This window comes from Physeter macrocephalus, chromosome 8 (assembly GCF_002837175.3).
Source record: "Physeter macrocephalus isolate SW-GA chromosome 8, ASM283717v5, whole genome shotgun sequence".
Taxonomy (NCBI): Eukaryota; Metazoa; Chordata; class Mammalia; order Artiodactyla; family Physeteridae; genus Physeter; species Physeter macrocephalus.
Genome location: NC_041221.1, coordinates 48,681,709 through 48,702,624, shown reverse-complemented (window position 1 = coordinate 48,702,624; position 20,916 = coordinate 48,681,709). Strand labels below are relative to the sequence as shown.

Genomic DNA, 20,916 nt, shown 5'->3' with positions numbered 1-20,916 from the left:
AATGCGTTTGGGAGTGTTCCTTCCTCTGCAATTTTTTGGAAGAGTGAGAAGGATGGGTGTTAGCTCTTCTCTAAATGTTTGATAGAATTCACCTGTGAGAAGCCATCTGGTCCTGGACTTCTGTTTGTTGGGAAATTTTTAATCACCGTTTCAATTTCATTATTTGTGATTGGTCTGTTCATGTTTTCTTTTTCCTCCTGGTTCAATCTTGGAAGGTAATACATTTCTAAGAATTTGTCCATTTCTTCCAGGTTGTCCATTTTATTGGCACAGAGTTGCTTGGAGTAGTCTCTTAGGATGCTTTGTATTTCTGCAGGGTCTGTTGTAACTTCTCCTTCTTCATTTCTAATTTTATTGATCTGAGTCCTCTCCCTCTTTTTCTTGATGAGTTTGTCTGATTTGATCTTTATGATTTCTTTCCTTCTGCTAACTTTGGGTTTTGTTTGTTCTTCTTTCTCTAGTTCCTTTAGGTGTAAGGTTAGATTGTTTATTTGAGATTTTTCTTGTTTCTTGAGGTAGGCTTGTATAGATATAAACTTCCCTCTTAGAACTGCCTTTGCTGCATTCCGTAGGTTTTGGATCATCGTGTTTTCATTGTCATTTGTCTCTAGGTATTTTTTGATTTCCTCTTTGATTTCTTCAGTGATCTCTTGGTTATTTAGTAACGTATTGTTTAGCCTCCATGTGTTTGTGTTATTTACGTTTTTTCCTGTGTAATTCATTTCTAACCTCATAGTGTTGTGGTTAGGAAAGATTCTTGATATGATTTCAATTTTCTTAAGTTTACTGAGCCTTGATTTGTGACCCAAGATGTGATCTATCCTGGAGAATGTTCCATGCGCTCTTGAGAAGAAAGTGTAATCTGCTGTTTTGGGATGGAATGTCCTATAAATATCAATTAAATCTATCTGGTCTATTGTGTCATTTAAAGCTTCTGTTTCCTTATTTATTTTCATTTTGGGTGATCTGTCCATTGGTGTAAGTGAGGTGTTAAATCCCCCACCATTATTGTGTTACTCTCGATTTCCTCTTTTCCCGCTGTTAGCAGTTCCTTATATATTGAGGTGCTCCTATGTTGGGTGCATATATATTTATAATTGTTATATCTTCTTCTTGGATTGATCCCTTGATCATTATGTAGTGTCCTTCCTTATCTCTTGTAACACTTCTGATTTCCATTTGCATGGAATATCTTTTTCCATCCCCTCGCTTTCAGTCTGTATGTGTCCCTAGGTCTGAAGTGGGTCTCTTGTAGACAGCATATATATGGGTCTTGTTTTTATATCCATTAAGCAAGCCTGTGTCTTTTGGTTGGAGCATTTAAACCATTCACGTTTAAGGTAATTATCGATATGTATGTTACTCTGACCATTTTCTTAATTGTTTTGGGTTGGTTTTTGTAGGTCCTTTTCTTCTCTTCTGTTTCCCACTTAGAGAAGTTCCTTTAGCATTTGTTGTATAGCGTTTTCTTTGCATGTAGGGTGTCTTTTTGGTGAGTTCCATGATTTTCCAGCAGCTAGTTGTGATTCTGGCATTCTCGCAAGAGGGTGTGAGAGCACATCCTTCTACTCTGCCATCTTTGTTCCTAGTCCTCTTCTTATACTTTTTAAGAAATATTTTTTTTAAAAAATTTTAAGCGTAGAAAAAGCAAGGAGAATAGCATTGTATGCACCCATGCACCCTTTCCCAACTTCAACAATTATTAACTCACTACCAATCTTGTTTCATCTATACCCCCCCACTTCTCTCTTCTCATATTGCTTTGAAACTAATACCAAGCATCATGTAATAACAACCATAAATATTTCAGTAGGTTTCCCTAAAAATAGAGTCTATGTATTAATATAAAACCTAAAGTCTTCAAATTTCCAGTTTTCTCTTAAATCGTATGTGGGTTTTCTTGTTTGTTTGAATAAGAATCCAAGCAAAGTCTCTGGCTTATATGTTTTGTAATTCTCTTTTAATCTCTAGGTTCACCCTCTATTACTTTCTTTTTACTTATTTCAATTTATTTGTTGAGCAAATCAAGTTGTTCGTGGGCATTATAGTTGCCCACAGTCTAGATTGCGCTGATCGCTTCCTCACATTATAGCTTATGTGTTCCCCATTCCTCTGCAAATTGGTAGCTGGATACAGATGGGGGCTTGATCAAATTTAGTTCTATTTTCTAAATGTACCTCTTTCTTTATTTAGGTAAGACTCCTTCCTAGGTGATGGTATATTCTTTTATTAGGAGCTCATAATTTTGGCTGACTCTGTTTTGTGAGGCCAGCAGCCATTGACATATGTGAAGCTGTGGAGTTATATGAGAATATGAGACCATCTAGGGGCCAATGTAGAGTGAAAATAAAAATGAGGAAGCCAAGACCAGAACACAAAAGAACACCATCACTTAAACGGGGAAGTCAGAGCAAATTAACTCACAAAGGAAATTGTGGGGTAGTGACCAGAGAGACAAGAAGTGAGCAGGAGAGATTTCTCATGGAAACAAAGGAGACTCCAGGAAGGCAAAATAGCCAATACTGTGATAAGACCCACAGAGCAATCAAGTAAGATGCAGGCTGAGAAGTGTAAGGATTTGGTAATCAAATCTTTTTTTTTTTTTTTTTTTTTTTTTTGCGGTACACGGGCCTCTCACTGTTGTGGTCTTTCCCGTTGCGGAGCACAGGCTCCGGACGCGCAGGCTCAGCGGCCATGGCTCACAGGCCTAGCCGCTCTGCGGCATGTGGGATCTTCCCAGACCGGGGCACGAACCCGTGTCCCCTGCATCGGCAGGCAGACTCTCAACCACTGCACCACCAGGGAAGCCCGGTAATCAAATCTTTTAAGAATAGTTTCAGTGAAGGATTAGCAAGGGAAGCCAGATTGTAGTCAATGAAGAAATGAGTAGGAGGAGAGCAAGTACAGTCGGTGAGTATGGACAGCTTTTTCTACTTTGGGAAAAGGAGGATGTCTTTGTGGTAATGTGGAGGATTTAGAAAGGTGAAGAGAAGTGTTTGTCCTTTATGAATGAGAGTAACTTGGGCTGAGGGAGAAAACAGTAGTGAGATATTTAGGGATGGGGAGTGAAAGAAGATCAATAATAGTAATATAAATAATATGATGACACACAGAAGAAAGCAAATAAAAGGAGTAAAATAACTGATCATTCAGATAGGAATCAGAACACAGATGGAAAGAAGAACTTCAGTAGGGACAGGTAAGGATGGGCGTAACTGTAGATAAGCTTGGGAGTTAAAGGATTGTATTTTAAGAGAGTTCACCCCCAATAAGTGCTATTTTATCAGTGAAATAGAAACAAGATCATCTGATGAAAAGAGAAAGGAGAGGAATAGGAGATTTGAGGAAAGTAACGAACCTTTTGAATAGCCATTGGGAAGGATGATGCAAGAGAGGGTTGACTTGAAAAAAAAGTGTAATGAGATTATAAAATAGTGTTGGGGGTATAGCTGAGATTGAATGTCAATTATTGATAATACCCTAAATCAGTAAAACGGCAATTTTCCCCAGTTATGCAAATCAACCCAAGAATAGAAATAGAAAATATAGATGGTTCCATAAATCATTAGGGATTCATGAAGCCCAGGTATTGATAGCTGTTATGAGCAGTTGGAGTGAAGTGGTTTGGAATGAAGCACCTTGGAGTCGAAGCCACAAGTGATGGAAGCAAAACCAGATGGAGAACATCTGGAAAAGGGTGATGAGTCAGGACTGGAACTAATGATCTTTGGAATCTGTACCATACAGGCAATCATATACCTTCAGAACCCAGAACTGACTTATTGATATACTGTCATTTTAACAGAAAAATATTTCTTCCCTGAAATTAAACTACTGATTAATTGTAGATGCTCACTTTGAATGGGCAGTGCTGTGCTCAAGCTCCCCGATTCTCCATTTTTTGCAGCAGTAGTGGCATCAATACAAGGCTAAAGCCTATTCTACGGACTTCTGAAGTTTTCAATCAGAGCAGATATGAAAGAGAAGAGTTATTTTTAAATGATCCTTTTATTCTTTTTTCTTTTTCATTGTAAGGGGAGCATCTACTTGTTGCATTTTCACTTTTTCTTCTCTCTTGTTTTCAGAAGCCCTGTAAATGAAGAAAATCAAGATAGTGTCATGCACTCTGATGGTAAGAGGTGCAAGATGTTTTATTTATTTGTTCCCTCAGATACAGAAGTTTGAGTTAATTATTCTCATAGGATCATTAATGGGTCATTATCATCATTGGTCCATGCAAGACCCCTCTCTTGTTTTACTTATTTATTTATTTCCTTTATCTCCATGACCCTTTCCTTCCTCCCCCTTACCAGAGACAAATATTCTAATGTACTTAGTGTATGTCTTTTGTACATATTCTTTGCATGCTGTTGTATGTGTATATATACATATTTCAATTTACATAAACTGTATATTATAGCTCACTCTGGCCTTTTTTTTTATACTCAGCATAATGTGTTTTGGGGGGGCTCCTCCATGTTGTATATTTATATTTAATTTCTTTCTGTTAACTACTGCACAGCACTCCATGGTATGCATCCTATGCATTCACATTTCACCTTCAACTCGCTGGTACCACAAATAATAGTTCAATGCACCTTCTTGTCCATATCCCCATGTGGACCTCTGAGAGCCTTCCTTTATGTATATCCAGCAGTAGAGTGGCTGCTTGTAGGCAATGGCATATTCATTTCAACTGAGTAGGATTAGAGTGCTCTCCAGAAGAGCTGCATCTCTGTGTACTCCCATCACAGGGCATGAAGATTCCAAGATGCCTACCTTTTGCCAGTGCATGGTACTATGCAGCTTTCCAGTTGTTTCCAGTCTTACATGCATAAAATGATGTCTTGTTTCATTTTCGTATCTCTGCTTGCTGCTGAGTTCGAATACTTGATTTGTTTATTAGCCTTTGTGGTTTTCTCTTCTGTACGTTGCCAGTTCCTATTCCTTGACCATTTTTTTCTTGGGGTTGGTATCCTTTTCTGGCTGACTTGCAGGAGTTCCTTTGTATTCCAGATATTAATCCTATGTCAGTTGTAGACATTTCAAATATCTTCTCTCATTCTGTCCATTGTCTATTAACTTAGTCCATGTTGTCCTTCACTGAACATAAATATTTTTGATATAATCAAATTCATTAATATTTACTTCGTAATTTATACTTTTTAAGTTTTATTTAAGAAGTCCTATCCCTAGGAAATACAAATATTATCTTCTATTTTCTTCTATGAACTTTATCGTTTATAGTTAGGTCTTTGATCTCTTTGCAGTCCACTTCTGAGGCGTTAGTAGAAATCTAGATTTGTTGTCTCATGTACGAAGTCAGTTTTCCCATTACCAGACTCTGAAATCCACCTTTCTCTCATTAATTTATAATGCCACATTTACTATATTAACTCTCTTGGTGTGTTTGTATCTTTGCATATATAGGTGTGTTTGTGTGTGCATAATGTGTGTTTCTATTTGTGTGTGTGTAAATTTGTGTATCTGTCTCTGAGCTCTCTGCTCTATTCCACTGGTCTATTCATTTGTATATAAGTTCCACACTGTTTTTATTATTATAGTTTTAGATGATGTCTTAGTACCTGGTAATTTATTGATATTACCAAACCCTTGAGCAGTAAAATATCTTTTTTAAAAACCTTATTAACTTGATTTGTTTGACACATGAAAGCAAATCCTTGGGAACGAGTAAGTCAAAAAGTGTGAACTAGTTGTGATATTCTGGTAAAATCTTTGTTCCATATTGCAAGCCCACAAAACCAAATGTGCATGCTTTTCATAAAGAGAATAAAAAGTGTCTTCATTAATTTTTGGCTTTTGTATTATTTTATGAAAGTCAGTGAAATGATTTTATAATTAAATTACAAGATTCAAAAAAGCCATAGTAAGAATCTTAACTGCATATTCTATTTCATACTTCTATACCTTTGGTAAATTATAAGTTCTGTTACATGATGAACTGTTTTGAATATTATATTACATCTAATAATCCTGTATTAAAGCACTTCTTAATTACAGTATATTAAATTGTATTCCTTTTTTAAACACTTTAGGAACCGGAAATCTGGATGAGGTCAGTTTTTTTTTCCTTCTCATAATATATTGCTGTAACTAGAATATGTAACAATTATTGTGATTCATTTTCTATTGATATAAACCAACAAATGAAAATCCTTATGAGTAATGGTGATTTTTTTCCATTTATAATCTTATTTCATCTAAAATGCTTGAGACATTAAACACCCATTATTACACTGACTCATAGTAATTTTGTAATGCTAAACATAGACTGAAGTCTGGCTACACATCTGAATTACATAGCAAGATGTAAAATGAAATCTTTCTGTGCTTCCTTTTCCAGTCTGTCTCTAAAAAGGAAACAAAAATATTTTAAATAAGCCAAATTGACACACAAATGTATGCTTGTTTTGCTGATTATGTGAGCAATGTAATATGTGTATGTTCCCTTATTAAATAATTACAATTAATCATTATTAATGTTTTTCTTGACAGGAACAAGAGAGTGAAGGAGAAACATATGAAGACATGTATGAGTTACACTTTTTTACCATGATATTTTCCTTCTAAGATGAAATAATGATTTGTATGAGGGAGAGTGGAGGGATATTCAACACTGGGAGGGAAAAGCTGTATTGTTCAAATGACGGGCATATAATGACAACCTTTATTTCAATACAAAGGACTAAAGATTCTTTTCTTGTCTAAGGATTTTACAGAGGACTCTATTAAAATGCCATCCCCGGAGAGGTCAGAGGCCTGCAGCCCACTAGATAGCCCACAGGCAGGGAATCACAGGGGCCAGGAATCTGATTTCTTGCTCTCGGTGTGTCCTTGGGCACATGAATTCATGTATACGTTACAATGTCCTCACCTAGACAGCGCTTCACCTCACAACCTTGCTATGAGAGACGATTTAACACAGCACCAGATGCCAAAGTTTTAGCCTGCTAAACAGAAAGGTGTTAGAAAGGGTTCCAAAATGGGTTTCTGGGTAGCCCGAGACTAAGAAATTTCTTGGAAAATGAGTAGAAGTATAATGAATATGTTATTTTATCTTTTGATTCAAATATGTTAATTTTCCCTACCCAGTTTTTATTCAACTAATTCTGACTAAAGTTTCTGAATTAAGGTTTGTACATGTGTGTACAAGTGCATGTGTGTACGTGAACTTGTACTAGTGAGTGCATGAGAGAGAGAGAGAGAGAGAGGAGAGATTAACTCTATTCATGCCGACAGGCTGCAAGAACCTTTATAAACAGTGCTTTCCACTTGCCTGCACGAGCTGTAAGGGCCGCAGAACCTTAGGAAGGCATCCTCATTTGAATGTCTCCTGCTGGTTCTAACAGTCTCATACACCCAGGAATTTTGACAAGCCTTGGCTTTATACCTTCACCTATACTTGTTCACATACTATCTTCTGTTCTGGGTAGAAACCTCTCTGGATAGGGAGCCCTGACACATCAATGCCCGTGGATGCTAAAACAAACTTGCAATTTTAATCCACAGAGAAACAGCCAAAGAAAGAGAGAAGAAAAGGGAAAAGGAGGAAAAGAAGAGATTAGAGCTGGAGAAAAAGGAACAGAAAGAGAGAGAAAAGAAAGAACAAGAAATAAAGAAGAAATTTAAAGTAAGAGCTTGCTTGCCGAAGGGTGAAAAAGAGTAACCTCTTTGGGCTTTCCTGGTGGCGCAGTGGTTGACAGTCCGCCTGCCGATGCGGGGAACACGGGTTCGTGCCCCGGTCTGGAAAGATCCCACATGCCGTGGAGCGGCTGGGCCCGTGAGCCATGGCCGCTGGGCCTGTGCGTCCGGAGCCTGTGCTCCTCAAGGGGAGAGGCCACAGCAGTGCGAGGCCCGCGTACCAAAAAAAAAAAAAAAAAAAAAAAAAAAAAGAGTAACCTCTTTTTATAACTTTCACACAAAAGGGGCACAATTCTTGAAACCTTACATGGTTGGAGAATTACTTAATCATTGTTTTCTAAAGAGTAACTACCTTCACAATAGTAATGTTTTTGTCCAATAATCTCCTTTACCCCTGCACTAAAAAACTAATGCAATAAAATCCAAATAAAATATGGTGGGAGCTCAGGAAATTTTATGTCGATTGAGTGAAAGAGTACTTGATTACTCAGACCCATCTTGACCCTACTTGTTATGCATTCCATTTTCTCCTACTCATAATATGAGCTCAGGACCACACACACATACACATCCCTGTGGCAAGTATTATAGTGGTACGAGGGACAGAAGTGTCTCTGGATTAACCAGACCTGTCGCAATAAAGCTCCATGAGCTACCCTGACTGCTGCTGTCTAGACCTGACTTACATTTTTGCCTTTATTTTAAGCCGATGTACATGCTGACTTTTGATACCTGCTGTTTCTCCTCCCTCTTCATCCACCTGGATTTCTGACCTCTGTCTTCTCTGATCTCTGATTTCTAATTGTGTGATTTCTATTACTACCACCACTACCACTGTACTTGTGGACTATACTCTTTTGGCCAGTACGTCTTTGATGACATGGCCCATCTGGGGTGGGTCTAGTATGTCAGCTATAGAGTGATTATCTAGTTACAAAACTATTCTTCACTATTAAAAGGATTCATATCAAGTTTCCTTTAAATATTTAATTCCTCCTGAACATTTACAATATGGTTTGAATTATAAAAATGTGGTTTATGTATAATTTCCCAGTATATTGATTATAGTGAAACAAAGATTCAACAGCAGGGCAAAGAGAAAATGTAAAGCTTAGAGTCAGTTGGACAGATGTGGATTCAAATTCCAACTGCACATGCAAATTATGTGATCATGGGCATATTACTAAACTTCTCTGAACCTCATATTCTTATTTTTAAAGTGAGCCAATGATACCTCTCCTGAAAGTTTTTTATGGAATTAAATAAAATAATGCACGGAAGGCACTGTGTCTATTATAGGATCTCATTCAATTTTGCTTACTACATATAAGCAAAATTAAGATTACAGTATGAATACTAAAAAATTTTACTCATACAGAATGTATGGCTACCAATGTTTATAGTTTTCAAGTGGAAAACATGAAAAACTAATTTCTTAAATGAAAATCATTATAACATACTTTTTATGAAGAGATTGTAGTTTTGAAGGAATGGTGTGAAGCTTTCTTTTGTTTTTTTTTTGAGAAATCAATTTTGCATTGTTTCACTCATTCATTTGAATAATATTTGTTAGTAAGAAAAAAATAGGATATGGAAGACATACCACCAAATATGAACTCAAAAGTTTGTCAAGACTAGGACTTCACACGCTATATTCCTTCCACAAAATGTTAATAGATGTTCTAATTAAATAAATAAATGTGAGAATTGTTACATAGCTTCACATTTCATTAATACCAAGACAAAATATTCACATTTTAAAATTCTGATATTAAGATGCATTTTAACATCATTGGCATATCAAAATTTAACTTAAGCTCTTTTCTTTCTTTCTTGGTGGTGCATAATTAATGATATATCTCACAATTCAGTGCATCACAAGTTCCATAAAATAAAGTAGAGCTTCTTCAAAACTCACAATGCGGGCTTCCCTGGTGGCGCAGTGGTTGAGAATCTGCCTGCCAATGCAGGGGACACGGGTTCGAGCCCTGGGCCACAACTACTGAGCCTGCGCGTCTGGAGCCTGTGCTCCACAACAAGAGAGGACGCGATAGTGACAGGCCTGCGCACCGCGATGAAGAGTGGCCCCCGCTTGCCACAACAAGAGAAAGCCCTCGCACAGAAACGAAGACCCAACACAGCCAAAAATAAATAAATAAACAAATGTGGGGTTAAAAAAAAAAAGAGGTAATTATCCCGATTAAAAAAAAAAAAAAACTCACAATGCATATTTGCATATCAAAAGGTCCAAGAAATTCTGTTGAAAATACACCAATTTAGGATTAGGAAATGTTTAGGAGTCATGGCCTCTAAACTAGATTATTCCCCTGCTGTCAAGAAAACACTGTACTATTCAGGATATTAATTTTAAAACCTCTCGTAATATTTGTTTGTTATTTTTATTATTCACAAAGCTATTTCTAAACTGTTGTCTGTTTATAGCAGGTAATATCTACTCCAAATTTTTAGATAGACAAGTACCACAAAGTTAAAAAGAAAAAAAGAAAGAAAGAAAGAAAATGCTTTTCCCACAGGTACAACCCACCACCACCAACCCTTGCTGTTTTAGGCCTGCAGAGAACCATCAGAATGATTGCACAAAGCATAGAGGGGAGTAACCTCTGTCTACCAAGCAAACCGCCAGCATACCCCAGAAAAACACACAGCACCCAGCATGTCGTACATAAGTGGTATTCGGTTATCAGTGGCTTTCTCTGCAAATCTTCCACAGAGTTCTCGAGGTCAACAGATCACTGCCCCTCTCTCCTGGCCCCCGAGCATGTGCCTACCTGTTCTTTGCTGGTTCTGTCTGACCTCTGCAATTTTCCCCTAACCCCTCCTCTAAGAACATTCACCAGGAATGACATTCACCCTCAACTTCTAGTTCAAACTTGTAAATGTTGGAAATAGGCAGGTTGGCAAGTGGTGGACATATTGTCTTTCAAAACCGCATTCCTTAAAGATGTTCTGAATAGTAAAGAAGCCGGTCGTGATTTTTTTTTTCCCTCTTTGCAGCTAACAGGCCCTATTCAAGTCATCCACCAAGCAAAAGCTTGCTGTGATGTCAAAGGAGGAAAGAATGAACTGAGCTTCAAGCAAGGAGAGCAAATTGAAATAATCCGAATCACAGACAACCCTGAAGGAAAATGGCTGGGCAGAACAGCCAGGGGGTCATGTGAGTGCACATTTTCCTACGACTTCGAAGTGTTTTCTATTTGAGCCAATATTAATGTGAGAATTCTTCCAAAGCTACTCATAAGCATTAAGTTGGGAGCACGTTGCAGGGTGGACAAAGCTAGGAAGATTTTAAATGACAGGTATAGCACCATCTTCACCTCATCTGTGTAATCTTTTTAGTGGGGAAAAATGTAAATATTTACAGTATCCCAGGGAGGAGCAAAGAGCATTAGGTTCTTCACTGATGTTAAAAGGCAAAAATGATTCAAATGAATCACTTTGGAATCTTGAAAATAGACTCTAGGCTTACCCCAAACCACAACAGCATAAGGCTTTGACAAAGTACAGTGAAACATGTGTCAACAAGTCTATAAATCAGAATTGTAAGCAAAGAAACAAAGGGAAAATTTAAAGAGTAAGTGTGCAATTAATATTTTATCCACAACTTTATGATATTTAAACTACAGTTACCTGAACATAAATTGTTCCCCTTTTGGTAGACGGCTATATTAAAACAACGGCTGTAGAGATTGACTATGATTCCTTGAAACGGAAAAAAAACTCGCTTGGTGCTCTTTCATCAAGACCTTTTGAAGATGACCAGGAAGTATATGATGATGTCGCAGAGCAGGAAGATGTTAACAGGTATGTGTAAATACAAATTGTAAAGCAAATCAAATCATCTGTTTGTCAGAGATTGTGGATTTTAAGATGCTAGAATTTTACTTTCCCTATTTCCTACTGCTCTCTATCACTAAACTAAATTACCATTTACAATCACTTCAATATGGATGAAAAGTCATTTGAAACTCCATAGTCTTTTACTTTACTCTTTGGTTATATGTATCAAATACTACTTGAAATATAATGGGCCATTTGCCAGATATTGCCAAACGTGTTGTCAATCTAAAATCCTGTTTTACAGTATTTACTCTGATTTGATCTTAAGGATATGCCTAAAGTAAGTAGGACTTTGTAAAATTGAAGGATGAGATGTAGAAGTTAGCTCTGAAAAATATAAAGTGTTTTTCTCTGAAATCTGAGTCTAAATATATTCGTCGTTCTTATTTATAAACATAACAGACAAAAATGCTTTTTTAAGCCAACTCTACTTTGCTCTTTAAGAGTCAAAATGTAAAATCCCCTATGATCCCTGGCAATCAACTAAGGGTCCAACTTTCCATTCATTCCACTAGAATGGCATGACCTTCCCTGCAAGAATTATGGGAACATCTTTCTGGGGTAGAGGAGTCCAGAGGAGAGGGTGGCCATCTTCTCCCACGTACCTTTCCTTCCCTTCTCTCTTTTCTGCGTCTCCAGCTCCCTTTATCCTTGCCTCCTCTTCTGTCTCTTTGTCCCAGATCTGATCTTCCTTGTCCTTTCTTCTCCTTCCTTTTCCATTCCCCTTTTCTTTTCATTCCTTCTTGCCTCTAACATCTCCCTTTCCTGGTAAAGCCATAATCCCTTCAAGTTGAAGGAAAAGGAGAAGGCAAACCTCCAGCACGGTGAAGAATCCTCTTTTTTTTATGCCCATTTGTGAAATTGGGAAACCCCCCACGTGATCCCAAAACACATGATCTGTGCTAGATCTTCACTTGGGAAAAAAATGTGTCTGCATTCTTCATAACTCAAATTTTAAAGGAAAAATGTTTTCATTATCAACCATTTTAAAAATGTAAAATGATCAAAACAGTAATATACTTATGAAATATATGAAGAATTAAATTTCCTCTTGTGAACTTTGAGCTCATGGCATCAATTAAATTTATGTTGCTCTCTGGCAGTTTTGTCTTTCTAAAATGAATAATAAGGAATTCCCTGGTGGACTGGTGGTTAGGATTCTGGGCTTTCACTGCCTGGGGCCTGGGTTCAATCCCTGGTTGGGGAACTAAGATCCTACAGGCCACGTGGCACAGCCAAAAAAAATAGAATGATGGCCTTTCATGTCTTCTTACCATGTTATGATCATAAATTATGCAATATATATCAAAACATGCGATGTATGCACTGGAGTTTACAGATTGTAAGTTGGCCTTAGTAATAAGAAACACCTTGACCTAATTTGAAAGTCAGTAAATGCTAATTTGGGGGTCAAAGTTCCAAATGGCCATATTCTGAGAGTTACAGAATTTTCTGGACATGAGTATGCCATACCATGTATATTGACAACATATATACCTTATGTTTGTCTTTTATCTTTTTTTAAAAAAAACACACATTTCTCTTATTTTGGAATTAAAGAACCTCAGTTATATTAATATATACATATTTACACTGTTGAACATACTCCAGAAAAAAATGATAAATCCACAAAAAGGGATGATATCCTTAAAATGAAGCACTATTTTCCGTAATAGGTGACTATTTCCCAAAACTAATGCTATTACCTTTTCCTTTTATCTAGTCTATACATACCACAACTCTAAAAGATATCTCTAGTTAGTAAACATGTAGCAGCAAAAGAAACTTCCATTTAATAAACTGGGGTTGGAGGAGGTGTATGGTTTTAATGCTTAATATTTTAAACAAGTATAGCCCCACAATATTTACTAGCATCTATTCCTCCCTTATGCATATTTAATAAGAAAATGGAATAAGAGACATCACTTCTACACCAGTTTTTTTCTTGAAACTACAGCTGCTGCTGGCAGAGATCTCATAACAGAATATGCTTTGTCCTTAGTAGAACAAGGAAAGATGCTGAGTATAGCTGGCAGCTTGTCCTGGCAAGAATAAGAGAAGGCACCATCCTCTCCTCTCCCTCCCCCAGATGCCTCCTGGTTCCTTGCACTCTTTACCAGCTCTTTCCCAATTCCTCCAGGGTAAGGAGAGCTGACTGTGTACTTCAAATTCTGTGAGAAGACAGGAGGCTTAAAAGCACAGGTCCTGACAGCGGTTCTTCTCAACTAAGCAATTTTTTGTGCTAAATGTGAAACGTTGAAGAAAAGGAAATTACAAGTGCAAATACCACTCCTCCATCACATAAAAAAACTTTCTTCTATGTATGTTTCCAACCGTTTCCCTGCCATTTATCCTTTCCTCTTTCTCTTTCCTCCTCTCTTCTCACACTCTCCTCTCCTTACCTCTCATTCATCTGATCAATGGTTTGTATTCCAAAAAGACCATTATAGGAAATTGAAGAGCGGCTATAGAAATGAAATAATGTTTGGTGGCTTTGCTCCTGATTATAACTCTGTTCTTTAGGAATTGGGTATGAGACTCTCCAAGGGAATATATTGTATTTGCCAGGAGTGGCAGCCAACCCAAATTGCAACTTTTCACATAATTCTATCTGCTTTCTTCATGCTCAAAGGGAAGTGTTGAGGACAATGAATGTGAAAATAGTTTGTAAGCAAGTAGAGAATATACTAAAAATTCATCAAAAATCAATTCTTATTTATATATTAGGACATTTATAGCATGTTTTTCTCCAAAGTTCCATTAACAAACGTACTTTTTATTTCTAGATTAGCAGTAGATCTGCGTCAGACCAATTTCTTTTATTCTGACTTAAAGGTTGAGGAATCAGGTATGAGTGTATAATTACACTATACGATTGTAATATCAGACTGATATCTGTTACTGCAGATTATCCAAAAGGCAAAAATGGCGACACGGGGAGCGCAGCAAGGTGTAGCCAAAAGGATATTGTAAGGGAAGGCAGGATGCTGAAGTTCTCCTCTTTTCTCTTCATTTACTTAAAAGTGGGCTTGGTCATATCACGTCATTTCTCAGAGCCTCAATGTCTTTCTGCAAAATGAACTAGATGACTTCTGAGATTTTTTTTTTTTTCAGTTCTCACACTCTACACTTCCTTTGTTCTCACAGAACACATATTTTAGTGGGAGAAATGGACAAGAAAACAGACAATTAGAAAAGAGGGGAAATATAGAATGTTATCAAAATAAATTAAAAATCAGAATTCTGGATTTAGAGAATCAGGAGCCACACTGTACAAAGGCCCCATGAAGAGGATTTCAATTTTTTTTTAAGTTCCCCCTTTAAAAAAATGTAATGCTATTTGACTAATAGTTAAATGCTTTGACTATAAGATAGCAAGAGAAAATTGAATTTAATGCAGTAACGGTTCTGGAATAATACTCTCTTTTTATAAATAAGTCCATCTATGGAATGATGTAATACTGTATAATCTGAAAACTGCCTAATGGGAAAATGCTAGAAGCAAACAGTATCATTGTTTAGAATACTTTATGGTACTGAATCTCACTTGATTCTTATTAGGTTTGTTTTGCTTTGTTTTTTGCTTTGTTACTACTCATCTATTACACTAAGGAACAGTTTTTCTTCCTTTTCACATATAACATATGATAACTTTTTTTCGAACTAAAATAGAGTTGATTTACAATACTATATTAGTTTCAGGTCTACAACATAGTGATTCAATGTTTTTGTAGGTTATACTCCATTTAAAGTTATTATAAAATATTGGCTATATTCTCTATGCTGTACAATATATCCTTGTATCTTATTTATTTTATACATAGCAGTTTGTACCTCAAACCCTTATCCCCAACTTGCCCCTCCACCCCATCCCCTCTTTACTGATAACCAGTATTTTGTTCTCCATATCTGCGAGTCTCTTTCTGTCTTGTAATATTCATTCATTTGTTTTATTTTTTTTAGATTCCACATATAAGTGATAACATACAGTATGTGTCTTTAACTATCTGACTTGTTTCACTAAGTACAACACCCTGTAGGTCCACCAGTGTTGTTGCAAATGACAAAATCTCATTCTTTTTATGACTGAGTGACATTCCATTGTGTATATATACTATGTCTTCTTTATCCATTCATCTGTCGATGGACACTTAGGTTGCTTCTGTTGATATATCTTGGCTATTGTAAATAACATCCTGATAAACTTTTGATTGGAATGTTATTTTTTCTTTTGTATAACTGCTCAATATATGTACTTCTCTCCCTGATAGCTAAACACTTCATATATTAATTTAATTGGTCCACTTTTTTTTTCCTAGCCACAATCAGAGTGGAAGTGGAGGTAAGCCACACACTTTCATCAGCAGTTTCTGCAAGTCTTCAACGTTTTTGTGTGTACTAATGACAAAATGCTTTTGTCTGCAAATAATGAAGAGGATCTTAATGTGGTAGAAAGAACACTGGACTGGGAACCAATGACCTGGAGTCCAGCCCTGGCCACTGGGTGACCCTGAGCAAGTCAGTTCTTTCTTCCAAGTTTGTTATGGGTCATAGGGTGACTCCACTTCCAGTATGCCCAGGGCAGTCTTGATTTATGCCAATTGTCTGAGCACACTTTTTAGTAGTGTCCCCCTTCACTTTCAGAAGTATCCTTGCTTGGATGATAACTTACATGGTCACCTTAGCTATGACTCCTAAAGACTCCTCGCTATCTCATCAACAAAATAAGGGTTACTAATACCTGGCAGTGCTAAAGTTCTCATCCTAAAAATCAAATTTCAAGTTGATTGTACATATTCCTGTACAGAGAAGGTACTCAATAAAGACTTGTTAAATAAATACTTGTCAAATAGAAAGGTTCCTAAGGACTATAGGTAACAAATCAAATAAAGGTTTAACTTTTAAAATATCACATTGATGAAATGAAATAAAGAAATGAAAAGTCAGCCCATCAATGTTTATAAATTCACCTTTCATTTTATTTGCTTTTCTTTGCTTATATCTTGATCAGTAGCTTTTTCTGAATGTCTCCTCAGTATTAATTAAATTTTTCTTATCACCGCTCCCTTCTTTTTCCACAATAAATTCTAACTCCATCTTTATTTTATTTGACTTTTTTCATAGTTATTTTCCCCCATTTCTTTCATATCCCATGCGTACTACTCTTTATCTTCCCTCATATTTGTATTACATTTCACCTTTAAGAGTTCCTTATACGATAATGTTAAAAATAATTAATTTACCTACTACCTATGTGAGAGTGGGAAATAAAGCTACTTTTTATTTAAATAGTTGATATGAAAGTAGGATGATTTCTGCAATTAAATAAGACAGATTTATTATCAAATTTTGAGTGAACATTTGTGACCAAATTATAAAATTAACAGAAGACTTTTTCCCCCCTAATTCACATGAAGGGATGTTCCCACCTCCCCCAGACGATGATATTTATGATGGGATAGAAGAAGAGGATGCTGTTAATGGGTAAGAATGATCAGCGAATTGCCTTTCTGCAAAGTATTGTATATACTGGAATTGTATAGTTTTGATTTCTATTTAAAATAAAAAGCAGAAATAGCATTCCCTGTTACGTTACCAAAAACTATTTGAATGTTTAATTAACAGCATTAGTAAATGCGGAAGTGTAATTGCACCACGCTTCAAATGAAGTGGTATATTGTTTGGAATAACCTTGACAACTACGTCAAAAGAAGTGAAATGAAAAAGGGATAAAGGATTAGAAGTGTTGCAGATTTTTTTCAAACTTTTCCCTATCATTTATTTATCAATCAATACTTTATTTTTGCGACAATCTGGAAAGTTAATCAGTCGCATGGCTATCCTTTGTATATTAATCATAGTTGTAGGCAACCCAAGTAAACTGAGATCATATGCTATCTGTGGCAAAACCAGTATTGAATCCTTTAGGTGTTTAAACTTTTGAAATGGCATATTTTAAAATTTAAATACATTAAAAAATTTTTTTAATCTATTAACAACTTACTTTTACTACAGTAAAGCTAAATTGATGTTTAAAACTTAATCCTGACTCAGCTCGCTAGTTTAAGAACCAGGAGAAATCTACCAAATAGGAAAAAATAACTTACCTATTTACCTAGTAGAAGCAGTATTCAAAGACCATAACCTATAAACGTAATAGCTTCATTTTGTTCAATACAATGAGTAGCTTACAGCCTGAATGATCAAAGCAGTATAATTATAAAAAATCTGATCAATGCCTGCATGCTCCAAAGCTCTACGCTACAGGTTGAAGAGAAGAGTAACACGTGGTCCTGGGGGATTTTGAAGATGTTAAAGGGAAAAGATGACAGAAAGAAAAGTATACGAGAGAAACCAAAAGACTCTGAGTCAGACAATGAAGGTTCATCGTAAGAGTCGACCAACCACCAAATACAGTGCACGATAACAACACTAATAATTTAATCAAGTGCTGCTAATATTTTATAAGCAATAACCAGTTTCTGTCAGACTTTTAAGACATTTTAATGTGTTTTTCCATTAGTTATTCTAGCCTCATTTACTGTGTCACCCTTAAACTCATGCATTTATATAAGAGGAGCACAAAGTATTCGAAAATCATCATATGGTTCAAAAATATATTTTGCTTTCCATTCAAACATATACAAGCACACACACACAAGTGCACACACACACACTCACACACTCATACACACTCACACTCCATTTAGTAGGACTTTTTAAAACTGTGACATCACATCTGAATGTTCACAATTCCAATGCCACAATTTATTATATAATATTGTATACTGACTGTTCTTCAAAATATACATTCTCTTTTAAAAATTAATTACTAGAAATAAAGGACACAATTTGGAATTTCTTTTCTCTAAGTACAGTATTTAAAGTCTTTGTAACTATATCACAATTGTGATATATTAATTCTACTTGAATTACATATTTATCCTATAATAAAATTATTCTAAATATCTTCAGTTTGTATAAATAAAACTAAAGCATAAATTTTATCTTTCCATCCAGAAATAACCCTTTAGTATAAGTTCCATGTGTATGAATTTGAAGGATCTTAATTACACTCGCTGGTACAGGATATCCTTATTTTATATGTGCCTAATAGATTCACCACACTTAACTGAAGTCTTTATAAGATGTTAATTCCACATAGAAGTCCTAATTTTAAACCCTTTTGTGAGACACTGAAACAACACTCAGTAAACAGGACTCTTAAAATTATAAGTAAACATAGCAAATCTCTTCATGCAGCATTACTCAAATGTAGTCCTTAGAAATAAAAGCAGAGATTTTTTTTTTTTTTGCTGTAATTACACACCAGCTAATTCTGGTTTTAGATCACTTGAACTAATGACCTTTGACACTTTACTGTAACTGTGCACCATTCTTCCAGTGATGTGTGTGTGTGTGTGTGTGTGTGTGTGTGTGTGTGTGTGTGTGTTTAAAGCTCAGAAAGTAATAAAAGCAAAGGTCTTTTTCTGTTGCAACTAAAAGCCACCCAATCCTGATTTCAAATCACTTCTGTTAATAAGCTCTCACTCTCTAGTTTCAGGGGATATTCCTCTCTTATTCACCATTCTTCTTTTGGAGATATACATGTACATATTGTTGAAACATGGTCATATAAAGATTCCTATGACCTCTGCTGATTTTGACTCGGCATTTCTATTCTTTGAGTCAAATAAACAGTTTTGGGCCTGAGCTATGCCACAATGACTCCAGAATACTGAGACCATTTAATTACTCTGGTATGATAATATGCCCAAACTTCATAGAACAAATCTGCAAACATTGGTCTAATGGCTGTGAGCAAAATAAACCACTGGATATCTTGACTCTTGACTTATTTGGTCAACACTGGAGTTCACAAAAAGGCTTGCTAAATTCCAGATTGATGGACAAAAACGTGGGACTTAGCAGAGAAATGGAGGATGAGAAAGGAATGATAGTCAAAAGATTAATTAGACTTTATAAGCCTCCAGGCTATTACTTATTCATGTCTCTCCTAAATAAAAGACTCAATTTCTGTGTTTATATTGGTCTGATTATAACTGTGTTCTCATTTTCTTTCCAGTTTCCCTTCTCCTCCTAAACAAGTGGGTAAGTAATAAAAGCTAATTGTATATTTTATATCTCACTTCTTGCAGATGAGGTAGTGGAAAGGATTGGCTATAGTCACGCTGTCTGAATTAAAGTCCTGACTCTGAAAATAATAAATTGTGTAACCTTGTCAAGTAACTGCACCTGGGGTCGCCACAGTTTCTCAGCAGTAAAATAGTGGGAAGAGGAAATTTTAAAATATCAATGATTTTTAAACAGTTCTTCCAGCCATAGGATCACTATGGAGAAAGGGACAAGTGAGTAGGGATGGACCCTAACATTCCCCATGGACACCCCCCACCCCAATTCAAGTCAGAGTTTGATGTATTGGACTTCTGCATAAAGATTTCTGAAAACACGCCACATGATATGCCACGAAGGTCCTTCTAAATCTAAATTTCTTTGATTTTTAAAATGTATCACTTACATTGTCTTTGGAAAATTTTCCACTGCTCAATGTGAAACAGTTTCTTCTTTGTACAATTTTGATCAGCTTATTTTTTTACCCCTGCTGAGGCAGATCTTTAAAGGAGTTTTCTTAAATTTACTTTGAACAAAATAAAATGTCTCACAAGAATATTCAGGGGCTTTCAAAAAGTTTTATTTTAACTTGTAAATAAATTGAAAGAGCAAACCAAACACAAAGATAATCTATTCTTCCAGACTGTTTATCTGACTTTGTTTTCAGTTATCAATTTGAAAATATATAAGGCTCTAACTCAAATTGATCAATAACTGATAAGCTTATATCTTAATCTATAATTTTCAAAAAGTACTCAAGAAACTTAGCTCCACAAATAGTAGGTACAAAATGGAAAAAAAATGTGATCAATTAAGTAAAAAATGTGTTTCTTGTTTTAATTTTCTTTCATTCTCAAAGGTGTATTAAGTGCATGTGCATGGAATGGTAACTTTTCCCTTTCTGGAAACCAGTGATATGTCATATTTTTACATATTTCTTATAGGTTCTTCATATAGTTGAGCAAGTTTTATCCTGTGAAATTACTTAACCTGAGTGGGAGGAAAATACACACACACACAAACATATATACATACATATACAGAGCATATATATATATGTGTGTACATATATACAGAAGGGGGGGATTTTTGTTGTTGTTGTTGTTGCACTGGGTCTTAGTTGCGGCAAGCAGCCTCCTTAGTTGTGGCATGTGAACTCTTAGTTGTTGCATGCATGTGGGATCTAGTTCCCTGACCAGGGATCAACCTGGGCTCCCTGCATCGGGAGCGTAGAGTCTTATCCACTGTGCCACCAGGGAAGTC

General features: G+C 36.0%; 1 protein-coding gene across 4 annotated transcripts in view; it reads left to right on the top strand.

Annotated features, from left to right (window-relative positions):
* Nucleotides 1-20,916, top strand: part of FYB1 (FYN binding protein 1) — a 102,801-nt gene that overhangs the window by 51,473 nt on the left and 30,412 nt on the right. For 3 of the 4 annotated variants that reach the window (XR_008618045.1, XR_008618046.1, XM_024123666.1), the window contains exons 3-12: nt 4,086-4,132; nt 6,057-6,076; nt 6,517-6,551; nt 7,531-7,651; nt 10,678-10,837; nt 11,340-11,484; nt 15,840-15,862; nt 16,938-17,004; nt 17,775-17,909; nt 19,607-19,632. Coding sequence is in view for 2 of the 4 variants with exons in the window: in XM_024123666.1 (XP_023979434.1) it covers nt 4,086-4,132; nt 6,057-6,076; nt 6,517-6,551; nt 7,531-7,651; nt 10,678-10,837; nt 11,340-11,484; nt 15,840-15,862; nt 16,938-17,004; nt 17,775-17,909; nt 19,607-19,632 (779 nt within the window). In the remaining 2 variants the exon portion in view is untranslated. The remainder of the gene's footprint in view (nt 1-4,085; nt 4,133-6,056; nt 6,077-6,516; nt 6,552-7,530; nt 7,652-10,677; nt 10,838-11,339; nt 11,485-15,839; nt 15,863-16,937; nt 17,005-17,774; nt 17,910-19,606; nt 19,633-20,916) is intronic. The other variant, XM_028492874.2, reaches the window with a different exon arrangement.